This window comes from Suricata suricatta, chromosome 2 (genome assembly GCF_006229205.1).
Source record: "Suricata suricatta isolate VVHF042 chromosome 2, meerkat_22Aug2017_6uvM2_HiC, whole genome shotgun sequence".
Taxonomy (NCBI): Eukaryota; Metazoa; Chordata; class Mammalia; order Carnivora; family Herpestidae; genus Suricata; species Suricata suricatta.
Window position 1 is genome coordinate 72,158,731 of NC_043701.1, and position 21,387 is coordinate 72,180,117.

General features: G+C 35.9%; 1 protein-coding gene across 1 annotated transcript in view; it reads right to left on the reverse strand.

Moving 5' to 3' along the window:
* The window catches only part of SEMA3D (semaphorin 3D), a 182,582-nt gene that overhangs the window by 112,110 nt on the left and 49,085 nt on the right, over positions 1-21,387 (reverse strand). The window contains exon 2 of the mRNA XM_029928204.1: positions 17,969-18,159. Within this exon, the coding sequence (XP_029784064.1) occupies positions 17,969-18,159 (191 nt within the window). The remainder of the gene's footprint in view (positions 1-17,968; positions 18,160-21,387) is intronic.

The following is a 21,387-nucleotide window of genomic DNA, read 5'->3' on the forward strand; positions in this document are numbered from 1 at the left end:
GGGGGGGGGGGGGGGGGGAATCAGGGGTTGGATGTAGTTAAGTCCAGAGCCTGCATTTTCACACCTAAAACTGATATACTCCCAGGAGAATTTCAGAGGAATCAGAAATGGATGCTGGCTCTGCAGGATGAAAACTCATGAAAGTTAAAGACGAATAATTTGGCAATATATTTCAGAGCTTCAGTTTTTCCTTCTCCTGAACTGGCAGCTCTCAGGCATGTGATTTTTAAGACTGCCCACAGTTACAGTCCCTTTGAACAGACACTCTGTTCTGTCCCCACTGGGTGGTGGGGTGAGCATGTTGCCTCGCACGTGCCATTCAGAGGAGGCCTGCCCTATACACGCCTCGCCAGCCTCACCTCTCCTCAGATGACAGGAGCATTTACCTCTAGGTCCTCAATGCCTTCTTTGTTCTCTCTACCTAAACCTTTGATTTAACTCACCATAATCACTCCTTCCACCTGTTCTTTCAACCACTGATTGTTCCATCACCTTGTTCTCAGATTGTAGCGTCACTCAGTGTCCCAAGCTCTCAATTTCCCACTCTTATTCTAGACATATAGAATTTAGCTTTTAGAAAAGCTACAGAATGATTATTTCTGAAATGAAGGGAAGATAAGATTATTAGTTTATTGCACTAATTTAAATATGGAAATCATTCCCGTGAGAGATTTTTAATTGAATGATGACACAGACAGGTGTTCACGATCTATGATCAATAAAATGCTCCAGAGCAATGGAATAGTTCTGAGGATCAAAAACCTTATAAACCACATGATTTTTCATATGTTTGTATGTATTTGTGCCTTTCTCTGCAAGTTATGTCCAGAATCTTCATCAGCATCTGTTGATATCTCTCCCAAAGTCACAGAGAAAATCTATATTTCCAACATGGAGTTATAAACCATATTTAGAATAACTTCTCATTTATCATTAGAATACCTGCTCAGCCCAAGGGAGCGACTCACTACCTTTATAAAAGTTGACGATGAAGGCCAAGAACTGACTCATCTGAGAACATCAGGAGCTCTGCACATGTTACAAAGACTTTGATAACAAGTTCCACTTTCATGAATCTTATAGCCCAGTGCAGAGGAAATGCTCATACACAACAAAAATGAAAACACGCTTGTGACAAAAGACAATAGTACGTAAAGTCACAGACTGTCAAATATCTTTAATAGCAAAATGGGAAGAAATTCCCATCTGCATATCTTTTACCAAGCCAAATAATAGTACTTCAATTATCTCATCATTATGTTGGGTAGAGACACTGAATGGTCTCTAAGCTCCTTCTAAAACTTGAGTTCTACGGCATTAGAATTGTATGCCTAACTTCATTGAAATTAAAGAATTATCAAGTAAACTGTCATTCACCTATCTGTTCCTGGGCATCACTCTGTTCTTTGGAACAGATCATCTCTAACCTTTGGAAAGAAAAGGAATATAGCGTAAAGCAATTCCAACTAAAGGGAAATTCTATCAATAATCCTTGTTGGACTCACATGTGCCAATTCAGTGAGGTCCAGAATGGTTAAGGAGGTTTCACAAAACCATGTCGCTCTTAATGGTGGAGCTCAGCAACAATGAAACTCCTCACTCACAGGCAGATGCCATTCCATGGTGAGGAGAAGGCTAAAGATCCCATAATCCCTGCACTGATTTGAAATAAACATTGGTTCTGAAAAGAATTCTTTGTATCTCCCTTTTAGTGTCACTTAATACGATTGTTCATTTAGCCTGAAGAAACATTTGACCTGATGGTCTACATTCTTCCTCTTCACCCCAGAAAGGAAGGGAGTGGTTAGTCACATTGAATCTAATAAATTTAGGATTAAGCAACACAGACTTCCTCAATGTTTGACTGTTAAATGAACAAGATTCCATACCCCTGAAATAGCATTTATTGCCAGAAATCCTGAACTGGGTGGAGTTGACAGTCTCTCTCACAAGAAGACTACAAAGCTAAAAAATGGCTTCCCACATCCTTTAGAGAACACTTAACAGAAAGACTTTTTTGGAGAAGATAATCCAAGTTATTAGAGGCAGAATTTTGTGGGGTAAAAAGAAAATCACCTTTGAGGAAAGTCACTTTCCAATCTACTCCAGTCAAAGGAGTAGAATGCCTCAGCATAGAAAGTTTACAACCCAAAATGGCCCAGTTCAAAACCCAATTGGTTTTCCCTACCATCTCAAGATATTCAGCACAAATTCTCACCACATACACTCTTATTTTTCCTTAAAAGAAATCACCATTATATCAGTAAGGCTGTTCTGAGGTTTCTTGGAAGATGGTTACATCTCCAGTGTGTTCTTTGCAAAGCTGTCTAAGTAAGGAAGTAAGAGAGTTTTTATTCCTGTCTTCCCTATAAATTCAGCTTTCCTCCCTTGATCTCTGAACCCCCAGGGGCTTTATTCTGTTAGTATATCTAAAAATTCCTTCTATGGAATTCCTTCTTCCCATAGTTTCCAGAAATGTTTTGGCTATCAAACTATCACCCCTCTTACCACCCCCCCCAAAAAAAAGCCTGTTCTCAGTTTGGATCAGGAATTGAGTAAAGGGAGCAAATTGTTAATTCTAAAAAGAAAACTAGTCCCTAATGTTGTGGCTTACTGAGTTCCTTTGGCTTTCTGTGAACCTGTATTTGCTTCTCCAAATTTTGGTCCAAGAAAAGGCATGGATTCTGTCTTGGAATCAAGCTTTGGAAATTTAACTCATCTTAAATTGGCCCCACCTGACTTTCAGTTGTTTTTCTGAGGCTTGAGATCATATGAAAAGATTTTGGTTACCAAGATAGCTCACTTTCACCTACCAAAAATAAAAACTGTTCTCTATTTACGTATACTCAGTCTCCATAGCTAACTGCTGAAACAATATCAAATACACAAAGAATACCATTCAAACCTAATATCATTGCAAAAGATGACTTAAAAACTATTGGTATATATTATATTATTTTTATATGTTGGTAGGTGAGAAGTCCAATAATATTTTCTTCCCTCAAACGCAAGACCAAGTCAGGAAAATAAATTCAAATTTTCATTTGCTCTTCTGCAATGGAATGTTGAAGCTCATTCTGCTCATTAGGTCTTATAACATTATGTCAATAATAAATCAGATGATACCATGTAGGGAAACATAAAGTAGAAACAAATAAAGGCTATTATATCATCAGAGCTTTGTTCTTGCCAGGACAGGATGTGGAGAGGAGTGTGGGAATTTTGCACTGTCACATTTCCATCTATATCCATGCTTTTAAATTACAGGTTTATTTTTATTTGGCTAGCTTTCAATAGCAGATGCTTTATATAATCCATCATATGTGAGATTCATAATTTATGATTATGCATCCTTTTAAATTCTTACTTTGAATGAGTCCTTTTAAATTCTCAAAAGCTTTGCTGTGATAATTTTTCCCACTGACCTATAAAAAAAGGCTAATGTCATAAGCACCTAGAAGATTTCCAGAAAAACAATGTCATAATAGAATAAACTTCCTCAGAAGAAGGACTCTGATTTGACAATTATTTTCTTAACTGCCTTCAAGGTCTAGAGAATTTCTCCCCTTTCAAATTTCAAGGAATGTTTAAAATCAAGACACCAAGTCACAAATTAATGGGTTTTATTTTCAGTCAAGTATGTACATTTAATTTTTACAAAACTCAGAAAATCATACTTTAATATACCATCAGCTATTGATTCTAAACAGCAATACAAATAGGATAGGAACAAATAATTCCTCAAGTTAAGATCATGATGAATATATAGATAAAAGAGTAATGAGACTATTTTGAAAAAGAACAATATTTTATAAAATATTATTTTTTAAAAATTAATTATATTAACCAAAACTAAGCATATTCACATAAAAAACAATATTAAAAGACATAGTAAACCATCTGTCTCCTCTCCCATACTCTGTCCACCTCCAAACTAGACCCCATAATAATACATTTAGTAGTTTATTTTCTACTCTTTTTTCTATTTCTAAATAATAATGTATAATAACTTTTAGAATATTATTTTCAGACATTTCTATTGACTTCCCAATGATGGAAATTGAGAATTTTAGCCTTCTGATGCCAATGATTTCCCTTTAACCAAGGTCCTGACATGATAATACTTCCATTTTTCTGAAAAGCTATTCAATGATTTCATTATTAAACAATGTAAACACTCTTCCCCACTTATTAAAGTAGTTCTCTGATTATACTTCCTTGGGAAAAAATACGTTGCTTTAATTAATAATTTCCTACTTGTGACATTTACTTAGTTTTGCTTAAAATCATGATCAAATCTGGGGCACCTGTGTGGCTCAGTAGGTTAAGCATCCACTTTTGGCTCAGGTCATGATCTCATGGTTCTTAGGTTTGAGCCCTGCGTTGAGCCCCTGATGGCTCAGAGCCTGGAGATTGCTTCAGATTCTGTGTCTCCCTCTCTCTCTACCCCAGCCCCAACTGAGCCCCATCTGTCTCTCACTCCCACTAATAAACATTAAAAATATTTTTAAAAATTTAAATCGTGATCAGATCTTTATACAATTCCTGAAAAGGGCCTCCATAAAACTTTCATATGAAATTCTGTCAGACTTGTTTTTGTTTTTCTCCTGAAGATGTCTCTCCTGAGCCCTTTCTTCTTCTCCTTACAAACTGGACTGGCTGTTCTCTTGCCTGAGGGGTAGCTTTCTCATACTTCCTTCTACCTCTCTCCCATTACGAATCTGAACTTCCCCTAGATCCCATGTCTTCCTCCTTCACTTATTTTCTTATTATGGTGGGCACGTCTCCAGAAGCTTCCTAAGACATGACAATTGAGACATAAATTTTTAAAACTTTCTATTTGTAAAAATGCCTCTAAATATGCTTTTATTAATAGTTGGGCTAACTATAGAATTCTGGGTTGAACAGCATTCCCTCTTAGCGATTTGAGGCATGTGAACATTATCTTCCAGTTTTCAAAGTCATGATTGAGAAGTCTCAGGTCATGGTATCCCCAGCCTTTGAATGTGTCTTTTATTGTTTCTAGAAGTTACTTGAATCATCTCTTCACTTTTACTGTCATGAAGTTTAAAATAATTAGACTGAATATGTCTTGAATTCTGATTGTTTTTGTTTTCAGTTTGGCTCAAGAAAATTTGAGTTTAGGGGCGCCTGGGTGGGTCAGTCAGTTGAGCATCCAACTTCGGCTCAGGTCATGATCTCATAGTTTGTGAGTTTGAGCCCCGCATCGGCCTCTGTGCTGACAGCTCAGAGCCGGGAGCCTACTTCTGATTCTGTGTCTCCTTCTCCCTCTGCTCCTCCCTCACTTGCAATCTGTCTGTCTCTGTCTCTCAAAAATAAATAAATGTGATAAAAATTTTTTTTTTAATTTTTGAGTTTGGCTTTTCATTCCAAACAGATGCCAATTATCTGTAGAATTTTTCTCTAGGTTTTCTCCAGAAAGAGTACGGTCCCCATCTCACATACCCAAGGAAGGTAATCCAGATAGAGGTGTGTGGAGAAACTGCATCAGAGTATGCACACAGACTTCTAAGAGGGAGATTAAATATACAGTCATGGAATAATATTCTCTTAAATTTCAGGCAGTATTTATAGAGCATAGGCAATGAAATAATGTTTTTCATTTATAGTTTCCTATAATTGTTTTTGTCTCACAAATTATTATATCTTTGCTCATGACTTTGAGATAGACACCTAAAACTGCACTGCCTCTCTTATTTATTTATGTTTTATTTAGTTTTGAGAGAGAGAGACAGAGCATGTGCAGGTGAGGGGCAGAAAGAGAGAGAGAGAGAGAGAGACAGAGCTGTCAGCACAGAGCCTGACGTGGGGCTCAAACCCACAAACAATGAGATCAGGACCTGAGCCGAAGTTAGACACTTAACCAACTGAGCCATCCGGGTGCCCCATTAAAAAAAAAATTTAATGTTTATTTTTGAGAGAGACACAGAGCATGAGCAGGGGAGGTGCAGATAGAGAGGGAGACACAGAATCTGAAGCCTATTCCAGGATCTAAGCTGTATACACAGAGCCCAATGTGAGACTCAAACCCATGAACTGGGAGATCATGACCTGAGCAGAAGTTGGACACTTAACCAACTGAGCCACCCAGGCACCCCACACTGCTTCTCTTAAATCACAGTTCATAACTTCCAACAACAGGCTTGATACTGTCATTTTCCCCAATCAACTGATCTTACTGACTTTAGTGACTTAGTGACATGACCCAGTTCCCAGGCTCAAAAAATCAGAATTGTTTTAAGTTTACCTCCCTTGGTCCCTTACTCTTATTTCCTTTATTTAAATAATTGGTACTTCTATTTCACTTCCTCACACCAGCATCCAAGTAAATTTAAGACATAAATTTGATCATGTAAATTTTCCATTCTTCCTCCTCAAATATTTATTTTTTTTTGTTAGTCAGGCCAAGATCTGTACTATTCCTTCTCTAAATTACTATAACTGATTCATAAATAACTTTTTCTATGTCCTTCTCTTTCACCAATCTCTACCACATGATGCTATCTATTACTTTATTTTCCTCTTAAATCATGATTAATTTAGGTCAATTTCATAATCGAAATCTCCAATGGCAACATATAAAGTATAATAAAGTATAATTGTTTTTCAATGTTCAATAAATAAAGTATAATTGTTTTTCAATGTTCAAAGTTCCATTTAATACCCAACCTTCTTCAAAATTCTTGGATGACATTCATTTTAAAAATGTCCTATTCCTATGGAATTAATATTTTTGCAATTATTTTGTCCCTTAAAAAACCCAGAAGTCCTTGCAGATAAGAATAATGTCTAAATCAATGCTGTAAGCCATCACCATTCCTTGCACATAAGAAGTCTAACAAATACTTAACTAATGGTTTTCTAACTAGTGATTCTTTTGTGTGTTGGTTTACCTACCTTTCATCCAAAGCAGAATTTATTACAGGCTTATTAATAATTTAGCGTGGTTAATGTACCATTAAGAGATACAACTGTGGCTCTAATCGTTTGCAGTCATTAAAGGTTCTGGCTGTTATCTCCAAATGCTTGGAAGGAGGGCAGGTGAGGAAAGAGGAAGAAGTCTGAAAAAGAACACTCTAGAACAGTGCTTCTCAGGATTTAACATGCTTTCAAATCAGCTGGGATTCTTGTTTCTCATTTAGAAGAGGCCTGGGGGAATTAGGTTGTATATTTCTAACAAACTCCCAGATTATTCTGGTGCTACAGACCATTGAACCAAAGTTGGAGTCGAAAGGCTAAAGTACAATGTGGCCCTGCTGCATTGAAGAGAAGAGCTGAATTCTTCCTGCTTCCCCACACTGAAGTTTCTCTCAAACACTTAAAACATGGCACGTGTTAATTTATGCAACATGGCCAGATATTTTTTCCTTTACAATTGTACAGTCGTCAAATGTGCACATCCCTAATTTAAGCTAATATATTAAATTATAACTAACTTGATTGCTATAAGTGATAAATGACCTGTTTAGGTTAAACCAATAACATATGAACTTTCCCATGCAGTTCTGTCATACAAGGAAGGGAAGCACATTCATTTAACATGCATTAACCTGGAAGGAGAGGCAAAAATGATAAATTATAATTATTTTAAATTTTTTAAATGTTTTTTATTTATTTTTGAGAGACAGAGAGAGATAGTGTGAGCAGGGGAGAGGCAGAGAGAGAGGGAGACACAGAATCTGAAGCAGGCTCCAGGCTCTGAGCTGTCAGCACAGAGCCCAATGTGGGGCTCCAACCCATGAACTGTGAGATCATGACCTGAGCCGAAGCTGGCCGCTTAACCGACTGAACCACCCAGGCACCCTGATGAAATTTAATTTATTATTGACTTGTAGGTACATTTCCTGTTACCTGCAGCAGCAGAAATGCTACCAGAAATGCCTAAACATAATTGTATTTATGAAGAATTTCAATTTTTACTTAAATTAACTCAACTATATATTGTTTGGACTCCCTCTGAAGCCTGTCAAGTTTCATTTTGTGCTTTGTTACATTCAAGGAAATTTCCTTATTTTATTCAATTTGATCCTCAGGGAGAACTAGAGGATTATCACTAATTTCTAGATGAGAAAATCTAGACTGGGAAAGAGTGAATCATCATCTTAATGGTGCCTGAACAGCACATGCCAGAAAGACCTAAAATTAAGGTCTTCTGACTTGAAGCTCTGTCACCTATTACAGCTATAGTCCAGATGTAGAGATTCTTTTTCAAAACAATTCTACTTATATTCTTACAGAATATACCTACAGACAAGTTCAACTGCTTCTTCCACTTCACCATTCCATTGGGATTATTGAAATGTTTACCTTATTTTCTAGACTGTGCCTGGCTCACTGTGACTTTAGTCAAATAAACCTCTTTCTGAGTGTAATTCTTTAAAAGTAAAAAGCACTTATTTCTAATTCATACTTCTTTTGAACTAGTATGATTAAATCAGCATGTTTAAAAGACTTTCACAAAAATGCAAAATATACATTACTAGTTCTTCAAAGCACAGAGGCATTTGTCAAACTTTCTGAGAAAAACAGATCCAATGGCATTCAGTTTTAAAATGTCCTTAAATTGGGTGCCTGGGTGGTTCAGTTGGTGAGGAGGCTGACTCTCAATGTCAGCTCAGGTCATGATCTCATAGTTTGTGAAATTGAGCTCCACCTGAGGCTCTGTGCTGACATAGAACCTGCTTGGGATTCTCTCTGCCCTCTCCCTGTGGTGTTCTAAACAAACAAACAAACATTAAAAAAATAAATACAATTGTCCTTAAATTTATATGTTTATGCATGTATTGAAAAAATCTCATTATAAAAATTCCTTTAATAAAGCGTAAGTAATTAGAGCCACAGTTTAGGTAAGAAAAGTCCTAAAACAAGCAGTTGTATATACAAAATTTTATCTCCTCAACAATTTATAGGATAGTAATCCCACCACATACAAGATCTGTTTAAAAAGAATTTTTTAACTAAAAAAGACTCAATAGGGTTTAAACCCAGAAAAAAAATTGCCTTTACTTAAACAACAACTTCTAAAGTTCCTTCCACATTTATGCATAATCAAAGGCACAAACAAAGCACCCCATAATGTGCTCTCTTTTACCCTGCCAGGGGGACATTGCTGAGTTTTGGAGGTCTCAGTGAGTTTTATATCCCCTCTTAATTCCAAGAACACTTTTTGTGCAATACTCCTATGGGACTACTAAAGCGTATATTATTGTACATTATTGTGTAACTTCTATCACTTTGTGGCCCCCCACAGATTAATAGTATTTAGCACAGTATTCAAAAACAGTGTTAAATAGATTTTAATTTTTATTAATTAATAGGCCTGGATGCAGGCAAATTGTAGTATAAATACTATTGAATTAAAAAGCAGGAGAGTTGGGTCTTTTTTAAAAATTATCTCTTATGTGACTCTGGGGTTATTTCTTCTTTCTGGAGTTTTCTTTCCAAATCTTTATGCCTCAATTTTCTAAACATTTATAGTACTTACAACCTGTATCACTAATCAAAGAATGAACACTTTCCTCCTTAAACATAGTTTTAGATCTGCTTTACCTATCTTCCCATCTAGGCAATAGCTGGCACTGACAATTATCCAGATAATAGATTATTATGCAAAATGGGCCACTTTCATGAATATATGTTTTAAAAGTAGCCACTTATAGAGAAAAGAATGGAATTTCATCACTATTTTCTTCAATAATGTATGATTTATCTACTATCTCTCCTGAATCATCATTTCTCTACTAGATTATTTCACAATTAGAATATTAATACGGCGTTATTTAGTTTATGAAAAAGAAAAATAAAAAACCTCTTGATTTTATTTTCCTTCCAGCTACTACTGCCCATGTCTCTATTATAGGAAAAATCCTTGAATGAAAGAAATATCTGTAATTCTCTCCAGTCTCTGAGCCCATGCTCTTACGAATCCATCCTAATTGTGCCATGGCTCCCATACCCAAAGACACTGCTTTTATCAAGGCCAACAGTGAAATTTTGTTGCTGAATTTAATGTGAATTTTTACTTGTCATCTTTGAAGACACATTAGCTGAATATGACACTGCTGATAGTACCTTTTCCTTTACTTTCATCATTGACTTTTTGTATATTACAAACTACTGATTTTTCTCCAACATGATTTTTCTGGACTTCTTTTCAGTTCACTTTGAGGCTCATTTCTCTTTTCTTTACTTTCTTGGCTGAAGAAAATTCCAGAACTCAATCCTCTAAATTCTTCTACAGCCTTTATTTCTCTCATAGAGTTTCACAGATTTAAAAATTTCTATATGCTAACTGTCAAATTCATATCTCCAATGACATCTCTCATAAACTCCAGAAATTACATACTCAAATGCCTTCCTGGCATCTTACTTAGACATCTAAATCGTCTTGTCTTCTCCAACAAATATGTCCACTTGATTTTCCCCCAAAACCTGCTTCTTTCACAATCTTTAGCATCTCAATTAATGGTATTCTGTTCTTAAATTAAGAAAGAAAGAAAGAAAGAAAGAAAGAAAGAAAGAAAGAAAGAAAGAAAGAAAGAAAGAAAGAAAGGAAGGAAGGAAGGAAGGAAGGAAGAAAGAAGGAAGGAAAGAAGGAAGGAAGGAAAGAAAGAAAGAAAGGAAGGAAGGAAGGAAGGAAGGAAGGAAGAAAAAAGGAAGGAAAGAAAGAAAGAAGGAAGGAAAGAAAGAAAGAAAGAAAAGATGGACTCAGATTTGACTCCTCTCTCTTCATATCTGATCCATCAAAAAATCCTGTTGGCTCTACCTGCATAAAATCTTTCCTCCTACATCCTCCTATTGCAACTAGTCTGGCCCACAGACCATCATTTCTTACTGGCATTAATATAATATGTCTATTTCCCTGACCTCTCCCTTTCAGTGTATTTACAATACAGAAACCACAATGATCCTATAACAATAAGAGTCAGATCATGTCACCTCTGTGCCAGAATTCTCCAGTGATTTCCCAACACACAGACTAAAAGCCAATGTTTTGACAATGACAACAGTGGAAGAATCTTTTTTTTTCTTTTTTTTATTAATTTTTTAATGTTTTATTTACCTTTGAGACAGACACAGAGACAGTGTGAGCAGGGGAGGGACAAAGAAAAAAGGAAATACAGACTCTCAAGACAGACTCCAGCCTCTGAGCTAGCTGTCAGCACAGAGCTCGATGTGGGGCTTAGACTCACGAACTGTGAGATCATGACCTGAGCCAATGTCAGACACCCAACTGAGACACCCAGGTGCCTCTTTTCTTTTTCCTTCTATTAACTCTCTAATTAAATCAATCTTCTTTCCTTTATCTCACTGTTTTACAATCATGCTGTCTTCCTTAAGATCCTTAAATATGGCAGACACATTTTTGCCTCATGACCTCATGACCATGAAACTGCACTTGCTGTTTCTTTTGCCAAAAAAAAAAATTATTTTCCAAGTATCTGCATGATTTGCAATAGTAATTCTTTAAGTGTTTGTGAAAAACATCACTTTCTCAGTGAGCTACCACCATACTTAACCAGTACACTCCTGCCATTCCTGGTTAACTTTCCTGATCATTTCTCTCCATAGCACTTTATCATCTTTTATTTTGCTAGTCAATGTACTTGTGTATGGCCTGCCTTTCCATATCAGTATATAAACCACATGATGACAGGAATTTTTGCCTCTTCTATTTGCTGACATATCCCCTTGTTGCCATAACAAGGCCAGAAACGTAATGGGCACTCAGAAACCACTGTTATTAACTGTTGACAGTTAAACATCACATACACAATAAGATTATCCCTGAATTCTTGAAACAACAGAAGCCCAACTGAACAGCCTCAGTTTTGAGAAAATACATCTGGGAAAACAAGTGTGTTCATTCAAATATGACAGATTTACCAAAATTAAACCATCAGTGACTTGCCTCACAGAAAAAAATTACATATATTACATGGAAATTCTTACTATAAGATTGAAAATGCTTCTTCACTAAGTACTTAGGGGTAGGTATTTAGAGAAAGCTTCTTTTCCTATTAATTTGACAACAAAAAAGGCCACTCTAGATTGCATTTTGTGGTCTGAACTTCTGAATGATTTTAATGGTTCACTTTAACCTATTCTGAAGGCTACCAGCCATCAAAGACACTACTCTTATCAAGGTCAACAATGATCTCTTTAACTGGAAGGGCTTATTAACTACTGGAAGACCATAACAGTAAAAATTCTGGAAAGCACCTTTAATAAAGTCATAATCTTTGGGTGGTATTTAACTGAAGGAAATTAACTTCAGTAGAAAATGCTTTGGGAGTAAGTGGAAGCAATCTCAACATATGTTGTAAACAAGAGGGAGCTAGCTAATATTTTTCACAGCTGTTTCATAGGGAAACCTTTGGTCTGTAAACAGTCATTCACATCTAGCAAGATAATATTGTTTCACAAAAAATCAATTCACAAAAGATCAAATGCTTACTATGGGAGACACTGTTTGAAGTGCTTTACATGGGTCAACATGCCTTAACAGTATCTTTATTGGAATTAACTAAATTACGGCACTTAGATTTACTGTTACACTTATTGTGTTATGAATAAGAAAGTGGTAGCACAGAATATAAACATCCAGATATCTCACAACTAGTAACAGCAGTTATGACCTAAGCAGTTCGGTCTTCACAATTACATCATACTGAATCAAGGTAACAGAATACTGGACTACTCAAATCAAGCAAGTTACATGCGTCAGATAACCAAGAATCTCTTCTGAGACACACATTTAGCATTTCACAGCTAGCTAAAGTAATTTGTAAATAAAGAAGAGTATACAGATGAAACTACTCATTGCTCAGAAGAGTCCAACAAAACAAAGAACCATTCTATCAAATACATTGTTTCAGGTAACCAACAGAAGAAAAGGTTATTTTATTTTATTTTTAAAAAATTTTAATTAATTGTTTTTGAGAGAGACTGAGATAGAGCGTGAGCAGGGTAAGGGCAGAGAGGGAGAGAGAGCGTGCCTGATGCTCTGTCAACACAGAGCCCAGTGCAAGCTTGAACCCACAAACCGTGAGATCATGACCTGAATTGAAATCAAGAGTCAACAGCTTAACTGACTGAGCCAATCAGGCACGCCTATAAGGAAAAATTGTAAAGGTAATTTCAAGTTTTTCTTGTCTATGAAAATACATGTAAGTTTTTGAGGATCGAAACCTAGTTAGTACTGTGATATTGAGAAGAACATATTGCCAAAAAAGTACTGGCAAAACTTTTTATGTATTTTTTGTAGTTTGATATCTGCGTTCCTGAATATGTAATGTTTCCCTCAAGGACACCAGGTGGCAAAAGAATGGGCCTTGAACTAGAGAGAAAGATACACAACTTAATAGCCTCTTGTTGTGGGGCAAGGCCTTCAGGCTCTGAGTCTAATGTTTCTTATCTAAAAAAATACATACAAAAACAATGGTTTTCAGGGTATCATAAAACAGACATGATAAAGTCTAAGTAGCATACTTGGAGCCTGTCACCCTCTTGTTTTATATTCTTTACAGCACTTCCCACTCTTTGAAAAGATACTCATTTATTTACCTGTTCTTTGTCTCCTGGAATTCAAAGATAACAGTGACTTTTCTCTGATCTAATGAACACAGTGGTTGCCCAAAACATATTTATAGAATGGGTGAATATATGGTAACTATTAGAGTGGGTTAGTTTCTTTCCTGAATCTAATATGTGGGAGTTCAGGGTTGACTAACTGGTGTTTTGTAGGTTTACTGTGATTCTTCGAGATAGCAAGAGTTTCAGGGGGATGTTCAAATGGAATTGATAGTTGAATACCCCTTATGCCAGGTTCAAAAGGATGCAGTAAACTTTACATATGCATATCATGTATATACATATATATATAATAGATGAACCATAAGCCAATCACATGTAAGTTAGTACTAAAAGGCTAATATTAGGAAAGGAAAAAGAAAAGCTAGAGACTATGCAAAAAAGAAAAAAAAACAATTTGGTTGTAAGAAATGAGTCTTTGTGTATTCAGTGAACTTTCATTTTTCTCTTCCTATTTCAAAACTTTTGTCCAGTTCTTCTTTACGTTACCCAGCTCATTTTCTGGTTTTCCAAATAACACTACGGATGCTAATGATTCCTAGGTAATAAATATCCTGAACCCATGAGTTCTTTCACAACAATTGTGAAATATGGAATGTTTATACTATTACAGGATTGAAATAGGCCATCTCTCACAAGTTACTTTTTTTACTACATCTGCAGTTTAAACTGTACATGCCACTGGGAGAAGCCCAACCTGTAGGCAAAATGTATATAATAACCTTATAACATGAATCCTAGAAATATAGAACATCCTGATCTCCAAGTTTTCTTACCTGTTACTCAAGAAACAGATTTAGGATGCATGCATGTGCAAGAATTCAAAATATGCAACCGAAGGGAAATCTCTTTACAAAACAATAGAACCAAACAAGCTCCTGTGGATTCAGAAGTTCAAAGCTAAGTCTTTATCAAAGAGCATTCTTTGGATAAAATGGTTATTATATTTTCTGTTGGCCTTTAAAAAATTCCTCAAAATAATCTTGCAGCTGTTCAAAGAAGCTAACGCTCCTGATACGGGCTACATTTCTGGTCAGCATCTAGGGAAGCATGAACCACGGAAAGTAAAGAAAACAAAGCTAAGTTTGTGCCCAGAAAAATTAATTATTTTCAAAAAAATTATTTTTTCACTTTAGCTGATGTTTCTAACTTCTCATTCTCAAAGTGTTTTCATGCCCAAAGCACAAACTTTTAGATGCTCCCAAAACTGTCTAAGCAATGGGTGGTACTAGCTGAACTAATTCATCGGTCAGGATCAGAAGAGAAGGAAAATGCCAAGGGAGAGCTAAGATCATTAACTCAGAAGTAGGAATGTTGTGTACAGGCAATTTTCCTCACCATAACCTTAAATTAGCAGGAATTTTTATGTCATAACTATTTATTCTGGAGCAGCTCACCTAAAAATATTAGGATTTGAATTATTTTCCTTCTAAACTCTCAGCTATGGTATAGAAAAGGTAGACACAGAAGTTGTTCACATTCTTGGAAGTGGATAGGAAATGTAGACTTCATAGTGCTGAGTGGAGGATTTCCAAAGAGAAGATGACATATCTTTTTTTTTTAATTATTTTTTAAATGTTTATTTATTTTTGAGAGAGAGACAGAAACATGGACAGAGTGCAAGAGGTGGAGATGCAGAGAGAGGAGAGACACAGAATCAAAAGTAGGCTCCAGGCTCTGAGCTGTCAGCACAAAGCCCGACATGGGGCTCAAACTCAGGGACCACAAGACCATGACCTGAGCTGAATGAGTCACCCAGGCGCCCCAACATATTCTTTAAAGTGGAAAGAGGCATGCTCTTTCAGGGTCATGAATAATTCTCCTAGCAAAAGATGACCACTCACTTATTAGCATACAATTTGGAAATGAATGGTGAGGTAGTAGAGGTGTGTGTGTGTGTGTGTGTGTGTGTGTGTGTGTGTGCATGTGTGTGCACACGCACATGTGTGTTTGAGTGTGTGTGTATCTTTTAAGGGTGGGTTTTGGGAGTTCTCTGTAATTCCCATCCTGCATTCAACCTTTGCTACCAGGCTGTGACATATAAGTTACCTGAATGTAGTAAAAAAAATCTAAAACACATACACTTGGAAAGTATACTGAATAGAAAAACCATCAAAAGAGTAGTTCTTCCTGCATGTAATCCAACACTTACACCAGCTCTCCTTTTATAGAAGTGCTAGGCACTGAGGAGTGCCGGTCTACCCAGAGATAAGTAAAACAAGACTGAATTCACAGGATTGATTCCAAGTCCAAAAACACGTGCATACAGAAACACAAAGAGAACAGAACAAACAAAACATTAAAAACCCTCACACTAAGGATAAACTAATTAGTAACAGCTATATGGAATTAATAATATTTTTCTATTTTTAGGGACTAATTTGTTAGTTTCAAATGATCAACTTACCAGATCTGAGTTCATATTTTATAAGCACTTGTAAAAAACTGATTATGCTTAACTGACTGAGCCACTCAGGCGCCCTTAATGAAACTGTGATTATGAACTCATATGATCACAATGACAATCTACTGTTTTTCCATATATTTATCAAAGAGCACAACATCTCACAAGTCTGTAGATCTCTTTGGGCCACTCAGTAATCTTAAATAGAGCATGTGCCTTCTTCAACTATGTTTAATTTTGACAACTGAAAATCATATAACCAGCCAAGCATCAGCATGGTGCTTTTGTATATGTTAAAGCTCACTCTGGTACTCTGGTCTGTAAGTGCCTCAGGAGAAAACTACTAATGACCAGGAACTAAGAAATAGGATCAGGCAGTTAGTCTTTATGTAGCATGAGGCTGACTCAGGAGCTGAGCCAGGACCCAATCTGAGACCTTGGAAAGTTTCTCAGTTTCCTGGTACCTCAGCATCCTCATAATCTAGGAAGGTGGTAATAATAATCCCTATCATACCAGCTGGTGCTAAGGATGAAATAACAACACACAGTCTTTATACCAATGCTCTGCTCACTGAATGGTCAATGACGATTAATGATTAATGTTTCTTTGCAAGTCTGATTTATCTTGCATTGTTCACTCAAATCAATGCAATGCTATAGTGTTATTCACTGTATGATAGAAATCAGATAGAGTTTCTTTTTAGTTTTTCCTCTTCAACCTCTTTACTTATAAACCTTTGCAGCTTTCTTTTAATTGCAGTTTAATATTTGTTTTCTGTTCTTTTCTTAAGATTAGTTTTGAGTACAGGCAGATGAACAACTCTGACTTGTGAATATAGTTTGTGAAAAATTCATATACTTGGGGAGTCACATCCTTTATCAGGATAGGGAACTCTTCCATAATTCCAGAAAGTTTCCATATCTCTCCCCAGTTAATCCTCCCCTTAACTATAGAGACAATGTTCTGGGTTTGTTTTTTATTTTTTGCTTTTTTTACCTGCTTAAAAAATTCTAGAAAAATATTAGAACTCAAAAATAATATGTTGCCCTAACTCTTTAATTCAGGAGACATAAATTCCAGACAGATACCAACATATGAAATGTGTAATGGGTATAATGCTAATTCCACTTCCACTTACATTTAACATGAAGTTAGGTTTTATTATTGATATTTAATTTGAACTCAGAAAATAAGTTGTTTTAAAGAGCTATTAAAACTGCAGGCATAATTTTTACCTACCAAGTTTGGAATAAAGGAGTATAAGTCCTTACATCCTTCTCAATACTTAGAGTATTAAAGAAGCCAAGAAAGGAAAACAAAAGAAATAAATCTTTAAGAATAAAACTTGGCATAGTCCCTATCTATCTATACACACAAGCATACACACATGTAAGAGTACTAGATATAACTCATATAAAGTTTGTTTTTATATTAATGTAAACATTTAAAAACAATTAGCAGATTTCATTTCTTAAATAGATTTTCACTACTGTATTTCAAGCCTTTCCCATGGTCTTTTAAAAAAATAAACATGTATATGTTTGGGATTTTAAAGATAGGTTAGTGTGTTAATTTTTTGAAGATATCTTACTTTGTTTAAAAATAAATTCAGTCTAACTAGGGATAAACTAATTAGTATGAGCTATATGAAATTAATGTTTTTTTTTCTATTTTTAGGGACTTGTTTTAATACAATCTGATTATAACCTATAAACCCAAATCTCCTACTTATTTTAATCAGTAGCTGATCATTGTAAATAAGGAACTGAGAAGTGTACACAAACACCTTTGACACCATTTTCCTCACAAAAATAATAATTGAGTGCTGTATTCTGTAATATTTTTATTAACTGATGCCAATACTATGAACATTTCACTGAAGTCATGCATTCTAAGTAAGAGAAATACAGTCATCAAAAACATAATCTGAAAAACATTTACAGACTTACCTTTGTAAGTCAGCTTGAGTCGTGGAATATTTTGCTTAGAGGTTCCAATGACAGGAAGACACAGCATTGTCACGCTCAGCATCATCAAGGCATGAAAAAGGTGAAAAACATGGCTTCTGGACTTTGGTCTCTCATTTTTAGTAGCATTCATGATGAAAACAGTGTCCTCTTTCAAACGCTGATAATTTAATCTAAAAAATAAGAAAATAACTATTAATCTAGCAGTTTGCAGATTTTCTTAGACTTACTAAATTATAATTTTCTGAATGTGTATAGATTTTAAAAATAATAATTGATCCTTCTCCCTTGTTTTGACTTTGCAAAGTGTTACAAGGGAAATGAATCAGAATTGAATAATAAAATTCAGGCCTGCCATTACTCAGTTGCAGAGGGGAATGCATAACTAAAATTTCAACTATTTATGATAATTAGCCTTCCTTTCTCTAGTTAAGTTTTGTTTGGTTTTGTTTTTAACACAGATGCAGGAGGAACCAACTCTGTCTAACTTCATGAGTTGTTTACTCAAATAAGAATACTGGTAGAAACTTATTCTTTCTCTGTATCATCCCCAAGGAAAAAGATTCCCAAGCAAAAACAAATAAAAGTTGTCATGTTCAGGGAGTTCTTCTCTTGTTTCTGACATAAAGATTTTTTTTTAAGTTTATTTATTTATTTTGAAAGACAGAGAGGGAGACCACAAGCAGGAGAGGGGAAGACAGAGAAGGAGAATCCCAAGCAGACCCTGTGCTGACAGTGCAGGCCTGGGGCTCAATCTTAGGAATCATGAGATCATGACCTGAGATGAAATCAAGAGTTGGAGGCTTAACTGACTGAGTCACGTAGGTGGCCTTTGACAGAAAGATGTTTCAAAAGATGGAAACATCTAAAACATCTAAAACTGGAAAAACTGGCAATAATTAGATCAGAGCCACCGCCACCAATTTTAGGCCTGGGATAATGTGATCTTACCTGTACCCTATATACTATTCCACACACGGGAGTAGTGAACGGAAGAAACAAACTGTAATATAAAAGGCTTTACAAAAGAGAAGAAGTTGTTATCAACTAGGTTGCCATAATAAATTGCCTGGTATGTCTTTCTTGAGACATGAAATCATTAAAACACATATTTCAAACGAAGCCTGATAATAATAATTGCAAATAAAATTGATTGAATATTTATATGTACCATATACTTTCTTTAAAGTGTTTTCCATAAATGAAATGACTTAATCCTGTTAAATCAACTAACAAGGAGGCCGTTAGACTGAGGTGGCTCTGATGCTGTGGCCACCTCCTAAGCAAGCTGAAATCTAAGTCCATAAGTGTCTCAAAGTTACAAAGTCAAAACACTAGGGACACCCAATCACAAACAACCAACTAGGCCTCAGGCTGTAGCCAGTTCTTTCTCTGCTTCGGCACTGTCTCTGCACGAGTCTTTACCCAGGCTCCGGGAGGCGCTCCTGACCACTTCCAGTTGGGCACTACATGACTGGAATCAATTTTTGCTCAAAGAAACTTAAAATTTAAATATGTCCCCATCTATCCTTTAATAATGCTACCAACAGCTTTAAAGGATACGTAATTATTTACCTCATTTCACACATGAGGAAATGGCAGTACAGAGTTAAATGGGTCTCCCAAGGTCACATTGGTCACATAAGAAGTGAATTAAAATATTTGGCCAGGACCTTAGCTAGAGTTGGCCTGTTAACCCCTAAGTTTTTGGGTGCTTTGCAAAGTGGTAGAATCAAGTGATCTTCAACTCTCACAGAATTCAACTTCTCTTTTCTCCACAAACTCACTGCTGTCTTTCTGAGAAACAGCCCACAGAAAGAACCTTGCTATACCTGCTTCCAGGGAAGATTCCGGATGTGGTACCTGCTTTACCTTTTGTGCAAACAATTTCTATACTTCATTAGTAACTGCTATAGCCGTGATTAATTTTTTAATGTTTTATTTATTTTTGATACAGAGAGAGACAGAGCATGAGAGGAGGAGGGTCAGAGAGAGAAGGAGACACAGAACCGGAAGCAGGCTCCAGGCTCTGAGCTGTCAGCACAGAGCCTGACACAGGGCTCGAACCCATGAACGTGAGATCTGACCTGAGCTGAAGATGAAGGCTTAACCGACTGAGCCACCCAGGCGCCCCAACTATAGCCGTGATTTAAAAAAAAGCATACTTTAAGTAACTTTCTAATTATTGACTATCAAAATATTCCCTTTATATGGTTTAGTTTTAAGACAAGATCTAATACGAGTGAACTTTCTTATGAAAGATCAATTCTTAAGTAAATGCCTTTGAATATCAAGGATCTAGTTACCTTGAATCTCAAAAGCTAAGATCAATCTGGGAAAATGAAATAAAATAAAATTTGGGGATGTATTGACTTATTGTTATACATGACAAACATCTTAAGGAAATATATAAATTTTATTTTTTTATTCATGAAATGTTGAACCTGAATGCTTAATAAATTATATTTTTTCAAACTTTCAAAGATACCTATAAAAAGTACCTAATTATTCTGTCTTGTACCTAATTATTCTGTCTTGTGTGTAGTCTGCACGTATTTAATTCTTTTATTTAGAAGATTACCACATATGTGGATAGTCAGGGTAATTTAGATAGTCATTTAAGAATATTATACTAAGAGGCTCCTAGGAGGCTCAGTAGGTTAAGCGTCCAACTTCAGCTCAGGTCATGATCTCATAGTCTGTGAGTTCAAACCCTGCATTGGGGTTTGTGCTGACAGCCCAGTGCCTGGAGCCTGCTTTAGATTCTGTGTCTCCCTCTCTCTCTGCCTCTCCCCACTCACACTCTGTCTTCCCCTTTCTCTCAAAAATAAACATTAAAAATTTTTAAAATATGTATTGTACTAAATATGCCTCATACTATATATTTTATTCACACTCACTTGACATTTCTTAATGGTTTCACTTAATTAAATATCATTTGAGAGGAAATAGGAATGTGCTTCCGACCAAAAAGATCTATGCCAATAGAAGCCCTTTATGAAAACCTTAGTTTTTAAAATTTAATTAATGCATATTTTAAACATCAATAAAGTCCTTCTTTTAATAATATATTTAAAATAAATTCTTGGGGTGCCTAGGTGGCTCAGTCGGTTAACCCTCCGTCTTTGGCTCAGGTCATGATCTCACATTTGTGGACTCAAGCCCCGTGTCGGGCTCTGTGCTGACAGCTCAGAGCCTGAAGCCTGCTTCCAATTCTGTGTCTCCCTCTCTCTCTGCTCCTCCCCACTCATGCTATGTCTCTCTCTGTCTCAAAAATAAAACATTAAAAAAATTTTAATAAATTCTTAAAACACTGTATTATTTGAAATCTAGACAAAATATTACTGCCACAAAATTGCCACTTTAGCTGGTCTAAGGAAGGTTTATCAGGATTAGTTTTA